This window comes from Pseudopipra pipra, chromosome 3 (genome assembly GCF_036250125.1).
Source record: "Pseudopipra pipra isolate bDixPip1 chromosome 3, bDixPip1.hap1, whole genome shotgun sequence".
NCBI classification, from domain to species: Eukaryota; Metazoa; Chordata; class Aves; order Passeriformes; family Pipridae; genus Pseudopipra; species Pseudopipra pipra.
In genome coordinates, this window is record NC_087551.1 from 25,088,708 (window position 1) to 25,108,628 (window position 19,921).

Here is a 19,921-nt window from a genome sequence, read left to right on the forward strand (position 1 = left end):
TCCAAAGTATAAATCTGTTTACAAAATTAATTGAAAAATCAGTCTTTAAAGAGCCTCATGTTTATCACTGCTCACCAAGACAATCTCCTTATTTCATTTTAGTATACTTAAACATTAGTTGCTAGGATTGTCCTAGCACTAAGTGCATGCTTTAGGATTAACCAAAAGTCTCATAACTATAAAAGAATTTTATTCAGGACATTCTACTAAATGGGTGACTAGCTGTGATGTGGATTCTATTGTAGGCCTGGCTAGAGGTTAATGCAGGAAATTACCATATTCTGTGGAGTTAAATTCTTTATGCAGAATCACTGTTCTGGGAGCCAAATAATAATTGAAAAAAATGAACAGTTCATATTATGGTCTTCATAAGTTTAATGAAAATGTAATATATCGGCTTAATATCGCTTGCATTATATAAGACATAACCATAATCTATGAGTAAAATTAATAATATAACTGTTGAACTGTTGGCTGTCAAGGTGAATGTATCTATGGATTAAAACTTTTCCTACCAATTCTAGGCATGCAGTGTGCATACAGTCCCTATATGCATGCTCTGTCCGTAACAGAGCGCATGTGCATGCTAATGATCATACTTGTGTAGGGACAGCTGAAACACTGGTTGGTAAATGAATTATTTTTTTTTTTCAGCATTTGCATTATAAGAAATGTGTGGAAATGTTTGGCTGAATGCATTACAGCAGCAGATTCTATATGCTTTCCCTTCATGGGCCAAAAAGCATATTTGCATATAGATCTGCAGTTGAATGACTCGATGCTTGTTTCCTTTCAGTGCTGAAGCAGTTAGAAATCTTCTCACGGTAAGTGCAACTCCATTGGGAATGAGTTAACTGCAACTGCTAAAATTAGAACATGATCTTTAGCTGTTACCAGCAGACATGGCTTTCTTTCTTGCTGATAAAATGATTTGAGAGGCATCCCTGTGGCAGCATTATATAGGCAATTTTCATATTCCTCACTTCATGTTCTGTCTCCAAAAGGAAAAGCTTCCCTTGATTTGTTGAGATACTACATAAGGATATCACAATTGCTGTGATAATTACCTGATACCACTCATTTTTATTTATGCATGTCTCATAGCACACACAAAGAAGCTTAAAAAACAAAGTTGCATGTTCAGAAAGAAGAGAATGTGAGGCTGATGACCAGCTTCTGCAAAATGTTGTCTTGCCATGCTGTCAGTGGTCTGGTTCTCTTACAGAAGTGGGGGACAGCCATGCTAGTGCTCACAGCCCTCCATGCTCCTGCTCATACTGCCATCACTCTCTGCAGTGTAGCTTTATCAGTGTAGACCCTAACCTGTACCTTTAAAAGCAAACTGAAAACAACTTCAGTGAGCCCAAGGCAAAATTAAGAGTTGTGAATGATCAATGATCTTCCCCTTCTCCCTCTCATGTGTGTTTTAAATAAGGTCATGCACAGTGTTTGAGTTACCACTTGTAGCACATTGCTTGGAGAAAAGGGAAAACTGGAGGAGTAAGTCTTCAGTGCCTGGGGTCTGATACACTGCAGGAGTGCAGGTCTATATCCAAGTCAGAGTGCCAGTGCTAACTGCTCTTCTCCTTCTTCCTCTTCACATGTGCAATTTCTATCACAGAAATGTCCATGGGTACGTTTACTCTTTCTTTTCCAGTTGTCCCCAGATGTGCAAAAAAAATTGTGCATCAAAAAAAGTATTTTTAATATACACACAGGGCTGACCTCTGCTTTTCATAAAGATGAGGTGCTTTGATTTGAATTGGGATTCTGGTTTTTAACTACACCATATTTGGATCCAGGGCATAGTGCATTTTCGTTTCTTACCTGCATGGCATTGTGGCCATTAGACCCCAGTCCTGTGACTGCCTGCAAGAAGATGCCTGGCTGCACTCTTGGAGCATCAGCTGCAAGCTTGAGAATGTGATGCACCAGCTCTCTAACAAAAACAAAAAAAAAAACAAACAAACAAACAAAAAAAAATCAGCCTCCAGGGATTTAATTTTCTGGTTCCTTTACTTCTCTTGTGTTATATAGTTGTCATACATCTTGAAAAGCAGGGATTACAGAACATATCCTTTAGAATTTTGTCTAATTCCTGCTGATAGGATTGCAAATATCTTATTGATTGGCCACAGCTGAGCATAGGTGAACTGACAACTATCTCCAGTCACTGTGACAATACTGCGTATGGGGAATTTGGAGAGGAACCGTCCTTGCTACCATTCAGATGTCCTACTTGGCTAGTTCCTGTTCAAAGTTGTTATATACTCATGAGAGAGAATAATAGTTTCTGGGAACTGTTATTTTGACCTTATTTAGGTCAAATATTCATGACTATTCATGAATGCTGCACACTGTTCACAACTTATAAATCATACTTTTCTGAGCCCTAGCTGAGGTACTGTGATACAGAATCACAAGTGGCAGGGTAGACTCTAGATCATAATCTCTTGCCATTTCTCATTGAGCAGTTTTCATGGGTATTGCAGACATTTTCTTTCAATATTTACCTACATGAGTTTTTCCTCTTGGGCCTTTTACAGTACCTGCTAAATCAAAGTAACGCTATTGTGATAATGAAAATGTTTGTTTTTAAAAGCAGGATCATTCCATGGAACTAAAATCAACTCATCTGAAGAATGTGAATATTTTTTTAACTTAAGGAATCATAGCTATTTACAGGGAAAACATGTATATAAAAAAAAATCTCAGAGCTCATTATAAGATGTGCCATTAGACGGAACTGGTAGGTTTGAAGAGCATATAGTGTTATGAGTTTTGCTTTATCTGTCTTCAGAACAAATAAAATACAATCATTCTGTTTTGGAGCTATGTATTAATCCTCTCACAGTTTAAAATGGAGTTTCAGTTACATTGTAGTAAGCTACTTGTCATATTTAAAACTACAAGGTAGAGGAAGGATTTTGCCATGGTTGAAGTGCTTGCCTATGACTTGGGAAAACATGACTCCATTTCCTGCTCCCTCACAGACTTCCCAGGAGACCTCAAGCGGGTTTTTTAAGTCTGTAAATCCAAACATTTGTATACCTAACTCCTCATATCAAAATTAAGAAGGTGCCTCAATACTTTGAAGATCTGAAGGCAATTACCAGTGTACTTTTAGTTCTTTGCCTGAAGAATCAGACACAGTGTTCTTCAGTCTTTCACAGGGCTGTTGTACATGGAGCAGGTCAGAAGCCTTATAGGGGATCTTCTTTCAGAGAAAACTCTTTATTTTTACTGGTAATAAAGTCTCACTGAAATGCCACCCACAATAGTCCAGAAACTGTTGACTAAAACTGGATGATTTGTTAGTTTCAGAGCTGTCTCTGCTGATTAGCAGGTGAAAATTAATTAGCGCACAGCTTCGGTGATGACTGCAGGGAGGCTGAGGCTGGGAACAGATGGTTGTAAATGACCTAGTTACTTCTGCCTGAAAAGTCACACTGTTGGCTCTTGTAAAACGATCTTGTCTGATGCTACCCTGTTGTGAGCAGAAATTCAAATATGCTGCCTCTCTAGGGTGGCTTAGATACCAAAGTATACTTTGCAATTGCATGTGAGGTAGGAGCTTGAATGTAGTTAATTCACATGACTCAGCTAAAAAGCAATGGCACATTTAGAGGTGTTACTCAAGCACTTGCAATCTTCTCCACTGCCTTTGACAAAAGTCCTTTCACATTCAGATGGTAACTGCCAGAAAATTTTATATTTGGGAAGGGAAATATAGTTTCTGAAATGAGCCAAATTTTATTGTCTTGGGAAACTTGTGAGGGAAAAAAACCCAAATGAAATACAGGGTTGATAATAAGTGCATTAAGAATTGTCTGAACCACAGATGTTGGCAGAGAAGCTCCTGTATAGGCACTTGACTTTTCCATAAACCTTTGTTAGACCTTCCAGACCCAATTCAGCAAAGCTCTTAAATCCATTACTGACTCCTACTGAGCAACGTCCATCAACTTGAGTACATCACACAGTCCGTAGTACATCTTATAAATCAGATGTTAAATTGTGATGCCATGCAATTTTTTTAACCTTTTTTTTTTTTTTTTTTTTTTTTTGTTCTTGACAAATTTTGAGTTTCCTGTGGTATGGTTGGCCATTTTCAAAGGTTTTCCTCCAGAAGCTGTCTTTTGTGTTTGCACAAAGGATTTGATGTAGCTGAACCCAATCCTCTTTACCGGATGTTTTAACTGAAAGTCTTAGGGCTTAGCTTTTTGTTAGCTTGCTGCTTAGCTTTTCCCTAAATCCACATCCCCATGGGAATGTGTCATCTTGTAATATTTGACTGTCTTCTATTGCGAGAGTTAAAACCAATTTGGTTTTGAACAAGAAGAAATTTTTCTATAAAGAATCATCTTTGTATGGGAAGCCAATTTCTCTTTCAAAGCCTTGGGAAACATACAAAATAACAATAAAAAATGCGAACTTGTCTGACCAATGTAGCCATCTGCATCTTTAAGTATCAAAGAAAATATAAAACCAAGATTAATTATACATTTGTTACCTGTAGCGAGGCTAGAGTAACACTAGTTTAGGGCTAGTCAGTCTGTTCTCACCATTTCTATGCCTGTAACCACAGAGGTTTATCAATCGTATTAAATCTTAGCTATTGAGGATTGTAATCCTCAAAGACTGCACAATATCAGTCCTCAGGGATATTTTTTGCTATTTACAATTTCTGTGCAATATAAGCAATACTAGTAGAAGCTGGACACAAGGTTAAGAGTTACTTCACTGAAAGGCAGAGAAATATACACCAATAATGTGCATAGAGACAGAGAAACTAGGTGAGTCCTGTGGTGAACACATGGTTGATAAAGTTAAATAGCAGAAAAGATGATAAAATGGTGACATATGTACTATGGTGAATATGTTAAAAAATACTGTGTCAGTGATCCTCACAGTCTTAAAATTCACACAGAACTGCCCACTAAATTTAATTTATAAATTGTCTCCTATTGGAGTCTTAATTTCAAATTACAGATAGAGGATTTAATTCTGAGCTAGTCCATTTTTCAGTGTATGTATTCAATCATTTATTCTTAACATTTTCCCTGATAGTTTGTTTGGTGTTTTTGTTTTTTTGTTTTTTTTTTTTTTTTTTTAAACTCATGACCCTCTGGCATAAATGTAAGTAAGGCTGTGGAAAAACAAGTATCAGTTTGTCTCTTTTTGTGAAAAAGTTTGCATAAGTAACTACATGGGCATTTTAAATATAAAATACCGAAGAGAACATAATGACTGTGACTGTGAAAATCAATCACAAAGACAGCTAACTGCTCTTGTCAAACATCTAAGGAGACCTGACTGGTTGTTTTCATAACTTATGCTATGGATAGAAGCTAAAACAGATACCTGACAAAATACAATAGAAGTGTTATTCTAGTGGAGAAAGCACAGATCCAAACTTTAAAATTCCTCCATTGCTTGATGTGAGACACCAGACAAGTAATTTAACCTCTGGGTTGCTCCACCTTTTTGTCATTTAGCTTGAATAATATTGGTGCATACCTACTCTTTAGGATGCTGTGCAGTTTTTAATTAAGCAGTCCAGCAGGCAGTGTGAGATACTGACATGAAAAGTGCTGACCATAACAGTGCAGAGCAGGATGAGTGCCAGAAAATGAACTCAAATAGACCTTCAGTAGCATGAATATTAAAAAAAAAAAAAAATAAAAAAAAATCCAGTCTTTGACATGAAAATGACCTTAGAAATTAACATCTAATTGTTCTGTGGCAAAGCTTTCCTCTGTCAATGCCACAGTACAAATTTCCAATGGGTATCCTGCATTGGAGCTTCTGTGCACAGAGAAGTACTGATTATGCAAGAGGTTGATGGTGTGGAGCAGGGCCCCAGGAGATGGTCTTGTGAGGGAACTTTTGCTCTCCAACTGGTTCTGGTAAGACTGAATAATTTTTATTTTTCGGCTCTTGCTTAAGAGCAAGTAACCAGGATGCCAAGAAGCTCCTCCAAATATACTCTATTGGCACATATGTTATTCCAGGAAAAGTAAATGCATAATTGATAAAAAGAAAGCATAATGTTAATCTTTATTAGCCTTAGATAATATTATAAGCTGTAATGCTGTAAATACAGTGTTCAGGCCAAAAACCTCAGATGAAACCTACCCTGAAGTAATCAAAAAGGTAAGGAAAAATAGAAAGAAAAATACTAATAAAAATGCAAAAGTAAAGTATCTCTTTTTTCCTGTATGGAGCATATTATAGAAAGCTTTCTCTTATCTTGGACTTAAATAAGCCTATTTAGTAACAGAGTATTTTTGAAAATTTTCAATCCAGTATTTAATGTTGCCAGGGAAATGGCACTAAATGCTTGTAGCCCAAGCCAGAAACAGAAGATATGTTCTGAATTTTTTTTGTCATCTTAGAGTCTGGGATAAGGCTGAAATTGTGAATTAATATGCAAGGTATTTGGGGAGTAGTTGAAAGCAACATTGCATTCCACTCTGCATAGCCAGCTCTGATGAACCTTCTCTCTAATTTCTTACCTGTCTCAGGAAAAATTATATGCTGCCATGTGGGTAATTTTTTCATCTCATAGCAGGTGATGTTTAATCAATATACAGAATGGCCATCCTTCTGCAGAATAAATAGATGGTTTTGAAAATTCCTATTGGTAGAGTATAAAGTTATGTATTGTAGGAATTCAAACATACCCTGCTGATGTGGTTAGGAAGAATAAAGGAGTTGCTTTGAGATCTGCTGGCGTTTTTGCCTGTGAGCTGTATAAGGCTTTCTGGCTCCTTGGATCCCAGAGTGCCTGTGTATTGACAATTCTTCAGTGATCTTGTGTGTTCGTTCAACAGGGAACAGAGATTAAGCAACTCTTTATTGAATAGAGCACACTTCCTGCCTTGCAGCCTTTGCAGTGTAAGGTAACTAAGGAGAGGCTAATGAATTTCAGATAAGGTGCAGAGCAGCTGTCTTGTAGCTCAGGTTACAAGTCTGTTGAAGCCTGAGCCATTGTTTGGTTTTAAGGAGTGTGAATAATTTACTTTTTTACCCATTCTGTCGAGCTACCTTTGCTTGGACTTGGTGGTTCTACTCCACTCTACAAAGTTGGACACTGTGATGAAATGCCATGAATCCAAATACAGGTTTTCCTCCCTTCCTCGAGGGAAGGACTGTCTGAGGAATATGGTTCTGTGCATGGCTCTGCCATCACCACTGCTATGTGGTGAGTGATGTGAGGTACTTTCCCTGCTGAGCTCACAAAGCTCCACCCAACACACAAAGGCAAGTCCATGCTGAGCTCTGTGGTGTCCATCATTTACCAACTAGATCAAGGGTTTGGGTTTTTTTAGCTGTTCCTACCACAAATGATCTGGTATGGCCTCCATGCTTCTGGCTTCTCTGATAAGTCAGTCCTGTCCCGAAACTGGTGTCTCAGCAGTAGGTAACCTTAGTCTCTTGGTGGAAAGTACTGAGCTCACAGATGAACTGGGAGGATAATTTTGCTGATGGTTAAGATTTAGGTTTAATCTTCATGTGATGACTGGTGTGTGACAGCATATCTTTATAATATTTCTTAGGGGTTAGAAGTTTTCCTTGATTCCAGCATTCAACTGAAAAATGAATAGTGATGCTGAGAATAAGACTTTTCTTTAATACTTCCCTCCTAGCATCCTAAAGCACTTTAAACTATTAATGAAATGTCCTATTTTCAGAGGAAATGGAAGCATGTAAAAATCTATCGAATGAGGTGATTATTCCAAAAACCATGAGAGTTGTTTGCAGTAAAACTGGATAGAAATCATTTCTATAGTGGATAAGGTTCCTGTTGTTCCAGGCACTCTAAAAATGCACACAAAGAGATGGCTTCTGCTCTGAGGAGATTTTGATCTGAGTAGATTTTAAATCAGCAGTAGGTTGAAAGAGACAGAGAGGTGGCTTGTGCCATACAATAGGCCAGGCATGACACAGTCAGAGAACTCTGTGCTTTAAACATTTGACCTGAATTTTTCCTCCCAATAAAGAAAATGCTTAAGCCCCATTATTTATGGCTTTCTATATATACATAGTAGCTATAATCTGTTGCTCTGAAACACAAAACATCAGAGAAAACCTCAAAGTGGTGAGATACTTGAAAAAATTCTATATTAAGCTGCTTAGGAAGACCTGACACCATGATTTGTAACTGGTGTGTCTAAAAATTATTGTTCATAGAGAACAGTCTTGCTCCATAAATACTGAAAACAAATTTGAAGATAAACACCAACAAAGGAAAAAATTTCCTTGCTAGCAGGAGAAAAATAAGATAAATTCTTAAAACACTTAGATGATGTTGGCATGTCTACAGCAGGACCTCTTTAATCTTATAAAGGTTGTATCACTCTATCTGCCATCTGTATGAGTTTTATAATGCAACTACGTGGCTCATGGCAACAGCTTTCTGGTAGCCCCATGTTGATTAAAACTTTGAATTTGTTTTTGTGAATTAACATTTCCCAAGGACCTTATTTTTAAAAGGTGTGTTAATGTCAATCCACTTCTGCCTTCCAAATGTATTTTTTCCTGGTTTCTGTCATTTTGGGGCTAGATAAAATTTTAATGGAATATGGGAAAGCTTTACCCTGAAAGTGCTGAGGAAAAAAAAAGTCTAAACCAGCTAGCCAAATAGTTAATTAAAATACTTCTAATTTCCACACAGGTAGAAATGTAGGAAGTGCTGTGAGTCAGTCTTTGTAACCTGTCAGGCTTCTAAGGATCTGCGCCTACAGCTTTATCCCTGTTAAATTCTCTTTGAGCAGACAGCACTGGACACATTTGGGCCTTTCGCTTCTTTTTAAAAGTCTGTGGAAATTAATAAAAAGCTTACCAGCTTCCTAAGATAGTGTCCCCTTCTGTAATTTAATCCACTGAATAGTTATAATGTACCTCTGGATACAAGAAGCCCTGAGAAATAATTTCACCTAAAACCCCTGAGGAATGATGGTTATTTTTTAAATAGTTGTTTTTGCCTACTGGCCTTGAGCTTGCACTGAAAATTTACATTGCACAAAATTTACATTGCCTCGGAGCAGCAGCAACTTCCCCTTTTTTCTTTTTTTTTTTTCTTAGTTTAGTTTTTCTCTCTGAACAGCTCAATGGTGTTAGACTGATTGCAAGTTTCACATAAAATTTGTGCCAGAACACAAAATTTTGCCTTCTAGCATTGGCAGTATTTCATGCATCCAGCACATTTAAGTTGCTGTTTACAGTTGGCAAGTCTTAGCAGAATACTTTACCCCAATTGAGAGATTAGGTGGAATTTCAACTATGATTGTCCAGGGAATCGGTTTTCTTACTCCTGCTGCCGACCTGTGCATTTTCCTTGTGCTACCAGCAACAATTAGGTAACAATACATTTCTACAGCCCTAGTTCTTATATAGAAAAATGTTGCTCAAACAGCATCAGTCTAGGAAAGACTCAGGCAAAAATATCAAACTAATTTAAAGAGAGTGTGAAAAATAATACTATGTCCAGGTTTGTGTTAGGTCATTAATGTATTTTTGGTGGAAACGGAGAATCAAAAGCTCTTCTGGATGTTGGTATTTAAGAAGAGTTATGGACATCACAAAAGTGCATATGTATTGGGGACAATTCCTCTTCATAGGAAAATGTTTGTTTCTTTCAAAACAAGGTTTGTCACCTGCTAAAATGTCAGTGAGCCTATACATGCAATTCATGTCTCTCACAGTAAAAACTTCTGCCATAAATTGTATTTATTGTATTACTTCTTAAGTACTGTTGGTATAGCTGATAATACCAAAGTTGGTCTAGTCATCACAACTGTGAGTCTAATGCAGAGGAGGCAAGACAGATGCACAACAGTTTGTATATAGTGTTAGAAAGATATGCTTGATATCAACAAAGCTAAAGCAAGTAATGCCTTTATCTCCTACTTCAAAAGGCTTGAAAAACATATCCTTGACTAACATTAATTGTAGGTCACCTCTCTTTATTCTATGCAGGTTTAAAAATTGATATGGTTTTAGTGTGGGGCATAATTAGAGAAGGGAACTTTGTGTCAGCTTTTACAAATGTGAAATTTTGTTACCAGCTATCCTATTCCTGAGAAATCTGGACATAACAGATTATATGGGATTGTATTTAACTTCACCAGATGGTTAGTTACATGAAATGCACTTGGATCCTGAGAAAGGGTTGATTAGTTGAAATGATTCACCTGATTAAATTTAAGCGTGGCATAAATGCTCTATACAGCCTATTACTTCTACCCAGTAGGTTTCAGTCTGTGTATGAAACTTGCAAAGAGATGATAGATCTTCATCAAAGCCTTTATTAAGACTTAGGTACATTTCCATATTTCCCTAAGGAGGTGCCAAGGGTCTTGCATACCTTTCTCTGCAGTTACTAATTGAAGTATCATGCAGACATAAAGAATGTTTCTTATTCCTACATTAGCAGCAGTACATCACATTTGACATAAAAATGAGCACAGTGGCTTTATATATTGATCACCTTTTAAGAGTTTATTTCATTCTCAGACCTTTGGTCTCGGGAGGGCTCGAAGTACAATGCAGAGGCTTTAAAATACTTTCAAATTTGCATTTCAAGTCTGTAGTGCATCATGCTTCAAACACTAGTACAAAAGTCAAAAGAAAAAAAAGCAGGGGAAATGGCAATTACTCTTTCATAACAACTGCAAAGGATGTTACCCACGATACTGATATTAAAGCAATTTACTTGCCATCACCAAATAAAAGCTTTATGTAATGAAAACATATGGCTGGTATTGAGTGAAAAAGGGGCAGGAAATTGAACATTAAAGGTGACTCTGCCTTTAGTTCAGTGTATCCTTGCAGGAGGGAGAAGTGCTCTGAGTGAAAGGTTGACAACAACTTTATCTTTGAATTTCCTGCCTTTCATCAGCTACTATTACAACCTGCATGTTTAAGTGTTAAAAAAACTCTGAAAAATTATAAAACCTGATGAGTGCCTCTCAAAAATCTTTACTGTATTTAGATGCTAAATTTGCAGTGTAAAGAGTCCATTGCCTCCATCTTCATTTTTTTTTTTTTTTTTGCAGTAAAAAGAACAGTTTTGGCTTTTAGCGAAATGGTTGTTTAACTATAACATTTAATGAAGTCAGTGGAAATTTCCATTTATCCAATTTTATTTCTGAAAGACTGTATCCCAGACAGCTAATTCCTGGAAGCATTTTCACAATCCTGTTTAAATAAAAGTGCTGGATTGTCTTTGCAGAGTGCATACCAGATTAGTTCTTCTGAAAGTCTACATAGAGCTACTTTCATTTATACTTAGTGAGGAGTTGACTCTGTTTGTGGTGTGCTTGATGTAATGATGTGATGACTTTCTTATTCTGCCTTTCTCCGTGCTGGTTTTGAACCAGTATTTAATGAGGATGACTATATGTTTTATTTTACTGTACTGTCCTTACAAAATAATCACAAATTGTAATCTCAAATACTTTAGTGTCCTTACATTTCGTATCTGCTGCAAATTGCTTTCATAAGTAGGAACTTCTTGGCAGTTTATAAAGTTGCCTTATTAAAAATTCAGAAGGGCAGACAATTATGAGATATTTTTGTAAACCATGGGCTTCTCAAATGATTAATAGCCACATTTGTTCTGTAAATAAATATGAAGTTTTCCAAACAAATATATCAGAAGGGATCCAGTTCTGTAAGCTTTTGCTGAAATCATCCCTATTTATAATCAGTATGGATAATAACTATTGTCTGTTCACATGAATTTCTAAAACCCAGTTGTCTCATTATTTTAAAAATACATTTCAGGTTACATTTCTATGATTTTACTGTTCTAGCAGGTATGTGATATTTTGTCAATCAGCTTAGTATCTTCTTAGGCCTAGTTTAAGATGCCCATGTAAAGTAAGTACTTAAAGAATAAGGTTTTTTTCTTCGTGGGGTTGTGTGAAAAGCCTAAACTTAACTTTCTAGTGATTTCTTTCCTTTTCTTCTGTTGTGATTATTGCTGAATGATGCTAAATTGTAATTTGTTATTCCGAGCCATGAAGACATCCTTCCTTCAGGTATTTAAAAGGAATACATCTCTGAACCTTTAAAATATATTAACCAAAGCAGATGTGTTTTTCAGGCTTCCTTTAACCTCTATTACCAGAGTATATTCTCCTGCTTTGTGCCTTTTTTTTTCTTTACATTCTCTTCTGTGGCCCAGTTACTTGACTGGAAGCTTATATCCCTGAGTAACACTCAACCTGTAACTAAATATGTGTTTGAATTTAATATACAAATTGTTATTTTAGAATTCAATGTAATTTATTTGGAGCTGATCCTGTATTTTTAATGTCACGTGCCGCTATTTTTCAGTTTGAGAGGTAACAGCCCATTTAGATGAAAGGGAAAAATCCTTCTTGAGTTGCCATCTCAGAACCTTGATGTAGGTGGGCACCTCATCACCCTGTAGTTTGTAGGTCACACTGTCAAGTCAGAAAGCTTGAATTAGAAAACCTGGTCTCATTTAGTGTTAGAGGCTCCAGTTTGCTTTAATTCATTTCCAGAAGCTCAAAATCCCTGTAATTTATAAAACTACCTAAATGAAAGCTGGGTTTCTTGACTTGAGTGTATTCAGAAAATAGGTAGTTTTCCAGTAGCATCTAATATTCAGGGCTCTGCCAATGAAGATAGTTCTTAGCATACTTCATGTGTGCTATTTCTGCGTTTTCTGATACTCTACCCTGGATACACTCAGCATTGTGGTTATTGATTTATAATGGTAGAGAAACAGAGCAGTCTCTCTAGAGAGACGTAGCAAGACTTTATGCTTCTTGAATGTATAAGATTACAATACAAACAACATGGCCACTTGTAGTTAATATGTTTGATTTTTCATCTGAAAGTCTAAAATGAAAGTTAATTTACTGCACTTGAATGGCACTAGTTAGAAAGCCCAGAGATCCAGTTTATGTGTTATCTGCAGAACTGATACAGTGCAAATAACAATAATTGCTCCCACTCCACCACTTTTTCAGAGGTACCACATTCACTTGGGTGCTAACAAGGTTCCTTCTTCTGTGTTTCTTCATTCCCACATTAATAAACATGTGTGAGGATTCACCATTTGAGCATTCTGGCCCAAGATTTCATGTAATTAAATACTAATGTCCAAATATTGTCTAACACCAACCCACTTTTCACTGAGTCATTATCAGAAAACTGTGAATCATCAATTGATGGACAGGGCTCACTCTTGTTGACTGCAAGTGTTTTCCAATGAACTAACCTTCCTGCTCTGGTAAGAGTATTTGTTATGTTTGTTATTGGCTCATGAGCAGTCTTCTGTTAAAGACTGAGATTTATCTCTTCTGTTGTCTCTCTCTTCTTTCCCTCCTTTTCTCCTTCCCTCCTTACAGAAAAATCCGTAAGAAGTTCACCAGATCACAGCTGAAAAGAGCTTCCAGAACACCTTGTTCTTCAATCATTGCAAAGACAAAATCTCTCATGAACAATAGGCAGGCACGAACAGAGCCAGGAACCATCATGCACTGAAGATATAACAGCATCAGCACCGTAATAATGTCAAAATCATGTTTAATTGTGAATGCAGATACAACAGTACTTCACACATCTTTGAGACAGAAACACTATATGGACATATTGTGGCTGGGTTGTGTGTTCTGGGCAGGATCCAACAGCAGCCCTTGTTTTCCCCCACCTCTGCAAGGGCTACTTCTGGTTCGCTGTGCAGGCCTATCCTGGATTCCCTCTATTCCCAATCATCAGTGTTAGCTGATGAGGGAGGAACTGTTTGCACTGACCACACTGAAGGAGTATGGATGCAGAGTCCACCCACCACATTTGTCCATGCCTCCTAGTGGCTCAATACAAAAATATGCAGCTTTCAAAACTATTGCAGTGTCTTTAAAATGGGATTTAGCCTTGAGGGGTTGCATTTTCAAAAACAACTACAAACTTCGTTGATATTTTTCAGTATTGGTTGAAGTCACTTTGGGTTTGATTTTCTGAACTGCTGAACATCCAGACCCTGAAACAAGGACAAGGTGTTGTTTAGCAGTTCTGAAACTTTGATTGAATTAGGAAGTGCCCATAACTAGTGGCCAATTTTAAAATGTAGGCCATATTAGCTTTGATTAAAATCCTGGAAAGTATTATGTGTGGCTGTGAACATCCAGCTGGACTAGTTGCATGCGTAAGAGCTAGTCCTATCATCTATATATTTGCAAGCATCCACTTATTTCTTTGGGTATTTTTTGCATTTCTTGAAGTCTATTCTGAATAGTGAAAACCAGCAGAACACCATTCCCAGAAAACATGAAGAAATAAACTATTTCCTATTAGAAATGTCTCTCCACAAAATAATTTCTACATCTTGATATGTCTGGATAAAAAGATGTCTTGCAGAATGCTTTGAAATTCATAAATGTAAGGCTACAGGTGGATACTTACCATGGAGAGATGATGTGCCTTTTGAAACTGCTTGTAGGAAACTGTCAGTCTCCCAGAAAGTGGGAATGGCAACAGAGGCAGGTCTTTTTTCTACTCAGGTACTTACAGGTGAACAATCTCTGTCCTACTTTGAAATCCAGAGAAAACCAGCGTGTAGCACTGCTGTGTAATGTGTCAATTATCTGAGGCAAGTTGTCCTTCAATAGGTTTGGATTCTGTACGGCTTTTTACAATGTGGTCAGACACTGAATGCGTCATAGTAAACTGAGATGAGCTTCAAAACTTTTTTTCCTCCCTCTTTACTACTTAGCTCTAGCGGTGTAGTAATAATTGTGAGGTTTTCATCCAGTTGTGGAGGTGCACTCAGCTTTGGGGTTAGAAAGACAAAAATGTAAGTGATGTGTCATACCCTCTGGGTGATGCCCCCAAAATTATTTCCCCCATGCATTTTATGGTTTCAGTCTGACAGAGCATCTGTGACCTCAGCCTATAGCTAGCTGTATTCTCCGTGTAGGATTTTGAGCTCTTGAGACAGAGACCCAGATGCTTCTTCAGAGATGAAAGCACCCTGACCTCTTGAGGGGTCTTGCTGATGGTTTTCTGGAGTGATGGATCCAGGTCTTGTCCACTGTCCTTCACCAGCAAGAAAAGGGTGATGGAGAGATTCATGGCATGAAGTGCTTGCTCCTAGTGCCCTGAACACCTTAGTGAATGTCACTGATTTGGACACAGTTGGAGAAGACCTGTGATTCATCTGCTTACAGAACTTTCCAGTAGCCACTGAAGTGTACAGCCCTAGGAGTATCTTCTAGGCACAGGATCTGCTTCTTCCTCTCAACAGGAGGGCTCTTCATCAGATAGTTGAGCAGAGACAACCTACTCTTATTATTAAGGATTGCCTTTATTAACTGCAACATGTGGAAACACCTCCTGTATAATACCTTCCTCACCCATTAAAATAAAGAAAACATGATTACTCAGCAATCTGTTTGACTGAAAGTATGAAAAACATTAACAGAACAAGCTCCCTCAGACATCAGTGAAATCACACACAGTAGACTCATTTTCGAAGTGTCATTAGCTGTAAGGTTGTAGATTTTTTTATCCTGCCTTATTAAGCTTGTACTCAAATTATTTCTTTAGTCAGTGTGCTCCAATGTCTAGACAGTATTTTGTAAAATCTCTGTGTGTTTCTGCTTTTGACAATAGTATTAGTATCCGTAATAGTCTGATGTGAAGTCTTTTTTTCTTCTTTCCCTCTGAGGAAAGATATATTGGTAACACAGCTCCCTGTTATGCAGCCAGCTGCCTGGTACCGTTATCTTTTGCATCAAACAGCCAAGGTAAGGAAGTATCCTTTGCTGCTCCAAGCTGAGATGCTTCATCTGGATACACTGGAAGTAATTTCACCTCTGCCTAGCAAAGTCATTTCACAGGTGGCAATAACCAACCCTTGGGGTAGGTAAGGTATGGAGAAGACTAATTGCTGGAATAACCTCTGCTGTCTTTAAACTGTTCTGCATGCAGCTGCACAGAGACTTTGTCTCCTCTAAACTGCACAGAGTGCACAGAGAAACTGCACGCCATGTATTGCACCTTTGCCTTTACCTGCTCTCTCTCCATCTTACCTTTCCTGCAAGATGTTCTTCAGAGACGGATACAGGATTTACCTGTGAATTTCAACTGAGAGTGTTGATGGAAAATCTGCTGAAGACATGTTCCTGCTGCATTTGTGCATAATGATTTAAATTTTTGTAGAAATTGTGACACTTCTTACTACAATATCATGCAATTCCATGCTTTCTGTTGAGTTAAAAGATTCTTCACGGACTGTGAGCAAAGATGACACATTCCTGTGTAAACTGTAACAGTGTATCCACAACAAATCAGAGCTCTGTACTTTTTTTAATCAAGCTTCCCAAGTTAGTTATTTTAAAACCAGCTAACATATCTCAGTCATCAGTAATGACATTGAGTATAAACATAAACCTTGTAAGCAAGGACAAGAGGTTTGGTACTTACTGTGGGTATGAGCAAGAGAATCTAGGCAGCATCAGAGCTGCATTTACTGTATGATTTATTTTCCCGTTAGCTGAGTAAGAAATCTGTCTGAAAATTTGCCTTTCCATTTACAAATATGGGGCTAGAAAACCATGCAAAATGCACAGTCTTTTTGTGTTCAGAGGCCTCATATAGAAAGTAAGAAGATTGTTTTAACATCTAAAATGTCTATGTTGCCATTTTCATCTATATAGCTACTCTGCTGTCTTGAAATATTGTGTATACTGTTTTCAGATTATTTTTAAAGGCCCCTACTTAGAGATGGAAATTTTGATTCTGTAGGATGGAAAAGGGAGGTTTTGAAATACTCAAGATTGTTTGAAATGTGTTTGTGATATGAAAACAACATCTTTTAAAACAGTGTTTTGATTAAGGGCAAATATAGCCTTTGTTTCTGCAGTCCAAACTTTGCAGCATGTTATGAAAAACTTGGAACTGGAACTGAAATGAAGAACAAACAAGCAGTAGAAATGGTGAAATGGAGCCTGCACTTACAGAATGTGCACTTTTTTAGTAATCTAAAGTGAAATTTTTTTTTAATAAATATAATTTCAACAGAGATACTTTCCTAATTATGAAGGCTTAAAACATGGAATGGCTGCACAGTAATTTCCAATATAATCACAGCATAACATGCCACAGCCTTTGCAGAGAACAATTATAGTCCTTCAGAAATACTATATTGCATAGTACGATTTACTGGACACAGTGTCTTTATATATGTGTACTGCTATGGTAATGGAATTGTTAGAATCCTTTGGAAATGTCAGCAAAATAATATGCATTTTTCATTTTCTTTTGAAGGTCCTTTATAAAACCTGTGTCTTCATAAGCCAGAGGGGGTGTCAAGAGATCTGAGTTTATATAACTGCACAGTGGAATTTTTTTGAGTAAGTCAGGACTTTTTTATTCAAATGTTGCATGTTGAGGGAGGAAACCTAATTTTGGAATACATGGGGTTTTGGATAAGAGTTTTGAGGTTGTACTATATAGTGATCAACAAATTTGAAGAATATGCTCCTGTTACTCATAAAGATTTAACAGTTGGTATTGAAATACAGTATTGATTAAATAAAAACAAGAAGCATTAAAGAGTTGTCTTTTTAAAATTATGTTGTTTAGACTAAATATTAATTTCTCAATGGAATGGTAAAACTGGGAAGCTCCATGTTGGGTGTTTGAGGATGTGTGGAGCACCTTAGAATGAAACAGTACTATTTGATTTGCATTAAAGTGTCTTTGTGTACAAACTCTGTGACTCTTGGCCCTTTTTGCAGGAAACTAAATTTCTAGATTGATACTGTCATCCCGTTTTACAGTAGGCTATTGAATAGTCAAGAGACTGAAAACTGATGAACTGCATGAGAGTTAAAAACACTAGTAGATAAAATGGGGATGAGGAAAGAAGACTCAAAAGTTGGGGGAAGAGAAACATGAGGTATTGGTCCTTGCATTGGAACACTAGAAGACTTCTCAGGATTGAGCTGAAATCTAGGCAAAAGGACTCACAGTCCACAAAAAAATACTAGAAGCTACAGTGCCTTGCAGTCTCCAGTGCATTGGCCCATCTAAACTTTGCAGATCTGTATTAGTGTCAGAAACTTTGCATGTTGTTCATTTGGTAACACCTGGAGCTGGTGACTTCTATGTAAATATGAAACATTATCTGAATCCTCTTCTTTACTAACATCTAAGGTAATGTCCACAAATTAATCAGATGTTTTTTCCAGGGAAGGAGAATCATATAAAGGGCTTCTGAACAGAAGTAATGCCTGCTGCTTCACAGGTTTGTTTGAGGCAATTGTTTCCATCTCCTAATTCCCCAGTCAGTCTTGGGGAATGTAGGATGCTTGGTCCACACTCTTACTATTGTTACCAAATGTTTGCATTAGAATGGATTATCTTTTTCTTTGTTTTCTCCCCTCCCCTAAAGAGACCTGTGCACATTCCAAGTAGCAAAACTCATTTCCATTTAATTGGCAAGATGAGTTATATTTACTAGTCCTTTGAGTTATGTTTACTAGTCCTTCTGGGCAAGTTGCATTCATAGCAAGGAGGAGATGATCTCTAGAAACAGTCCTTTGGTTGCAGAAATGAGGAACTGGGAATCTCTTTAACAAGGCTTAACCAGGCTTACAAGGAATCTCAGTCAAAAAGGAGGAGGTCCAAGGTACTCCTCGCTTTCAAAATATGATTTTAAAGCCTTTCCCTTGTCTAGGTGAAATAGGTACTTAATGGTTCATTTTAGTCTCTCAATTTTTTAGTTCACTGTAAAGGTATTGATCACATACAAAGCCTCAGCAATGAAAGGATATAAAGTGTTTTTCTCTCCCTTGCACTAACAGTCAGAAAAAAAGAAAAAGATTAAAAAAACCAAATTAAAAGATTAAAAAAACCCCAATCAACCAACCAACCAATCAACCAAAAAAAGACAAACAAACAAAGCCCTCCCCCACACACACCAAACAGCAAAACATGGCTGTGCTGTCTACTGGAAAGCAGAAATTATTAGAGAGGGCATTTTACTAAGAGATGAGTTTTATTTTGGTCCTGGTATATGCAGAACTTTCATAAAAGCTTGCAAATACAGAAAGCATTTTCTGTGAGACCTGTCTGACACCATGACACTTTTTCATGAAGCCAGAGGCACTATGGCTATTTTATAAAACAGGAAAATAGAAAATACCTGAGTGTTGCCAATTTAGCTTAACATAAAAGTCCTCCATGTGCTTTAAGGCCCTGTTATATTACAGCCACTTATTACCACTGTGGCAAGACCAAAGGTTCTTCAAATATACATTATTTGTGTACACATTGAAGGGTGTTCCTTATAAGCTAAGCAGAGGGATCTTTATAGAAATTAAAACTCTTTATTACTCATTTAAATGATGATAAAACCTAGGTGTCAGGCCAAAGAACTGTCTGAAGTCGTATTTAAGATGCACACTGTTATGCAATAAGGCCATTTGTTTTTATTTTAAATGGTTTAATAGAGTTTTATAAGGAAGGAAACCACCTGCAGAAATAATCTTATTCTGTACTGCTTTGGGCAACAGAATGGGAGGAAAAGGATTAGAGCCACATTTTGATGCTGATTCTCTTCCTACAAGTTATTGATTCATGGCTGCAGAATTTCCTCTCCAAAGCTAAGCCCCAGTAAGTCTGGAGGAGCATGACAACTCCTACGTTTATTTGTAGGGATTTTTTTTCCCCTTCTTGCTAGCTATGTTATTACTTCAGAGATGTGCTTCTCAGTAATCTGAATCAATAGTTTCATTAATGTGAATGAGGCAGTTCATATCACCTCTGGGTTAAAAGTGGCTCTTTCCCTAGTTTCTTTTCCTTAGGCACATAAAAATACATTCTGTATAATAGCAAAAAAAAAAAAAAAGAAGGAATTTCACAAGGATTTGTA

General features: G+C 37.2%; 1 protein-coding gene across 3 annotated transcripts in view; it reads left to right on the forward strand.

The window, feature by feature from the left end:
* MTA3 (metastasis associated 1 family member 3) overlaps positions 1–17,756 on the forward strand; it is a 134,156-nt gene extending 116,400 nt beyond the window's left edge. Inside the window, exons 19-20 of one of the 3 annotated variants that reach the window (XM_064648352.1) lie at positions 797–824; positions 13,392–17,756. In XM_064648352.1, coding sequence (XP_064504422.1) covers positions 797–824; positions 13,392–13,403 — 40 coding nt within the window. In that variant the 3' untranslated portion in view covers positions 13,404–17,756. Of the gene's footprint in view, positions 1–654; positions 825–13,391 lie in introns of those variants that run through there. The other 2 variants (XM_064648350.1, XM_064648351.1) reach the window with 2 other exon arrangements.
* Positions 17,757–19,921: the final 2,165 nt, after the last annotated feature.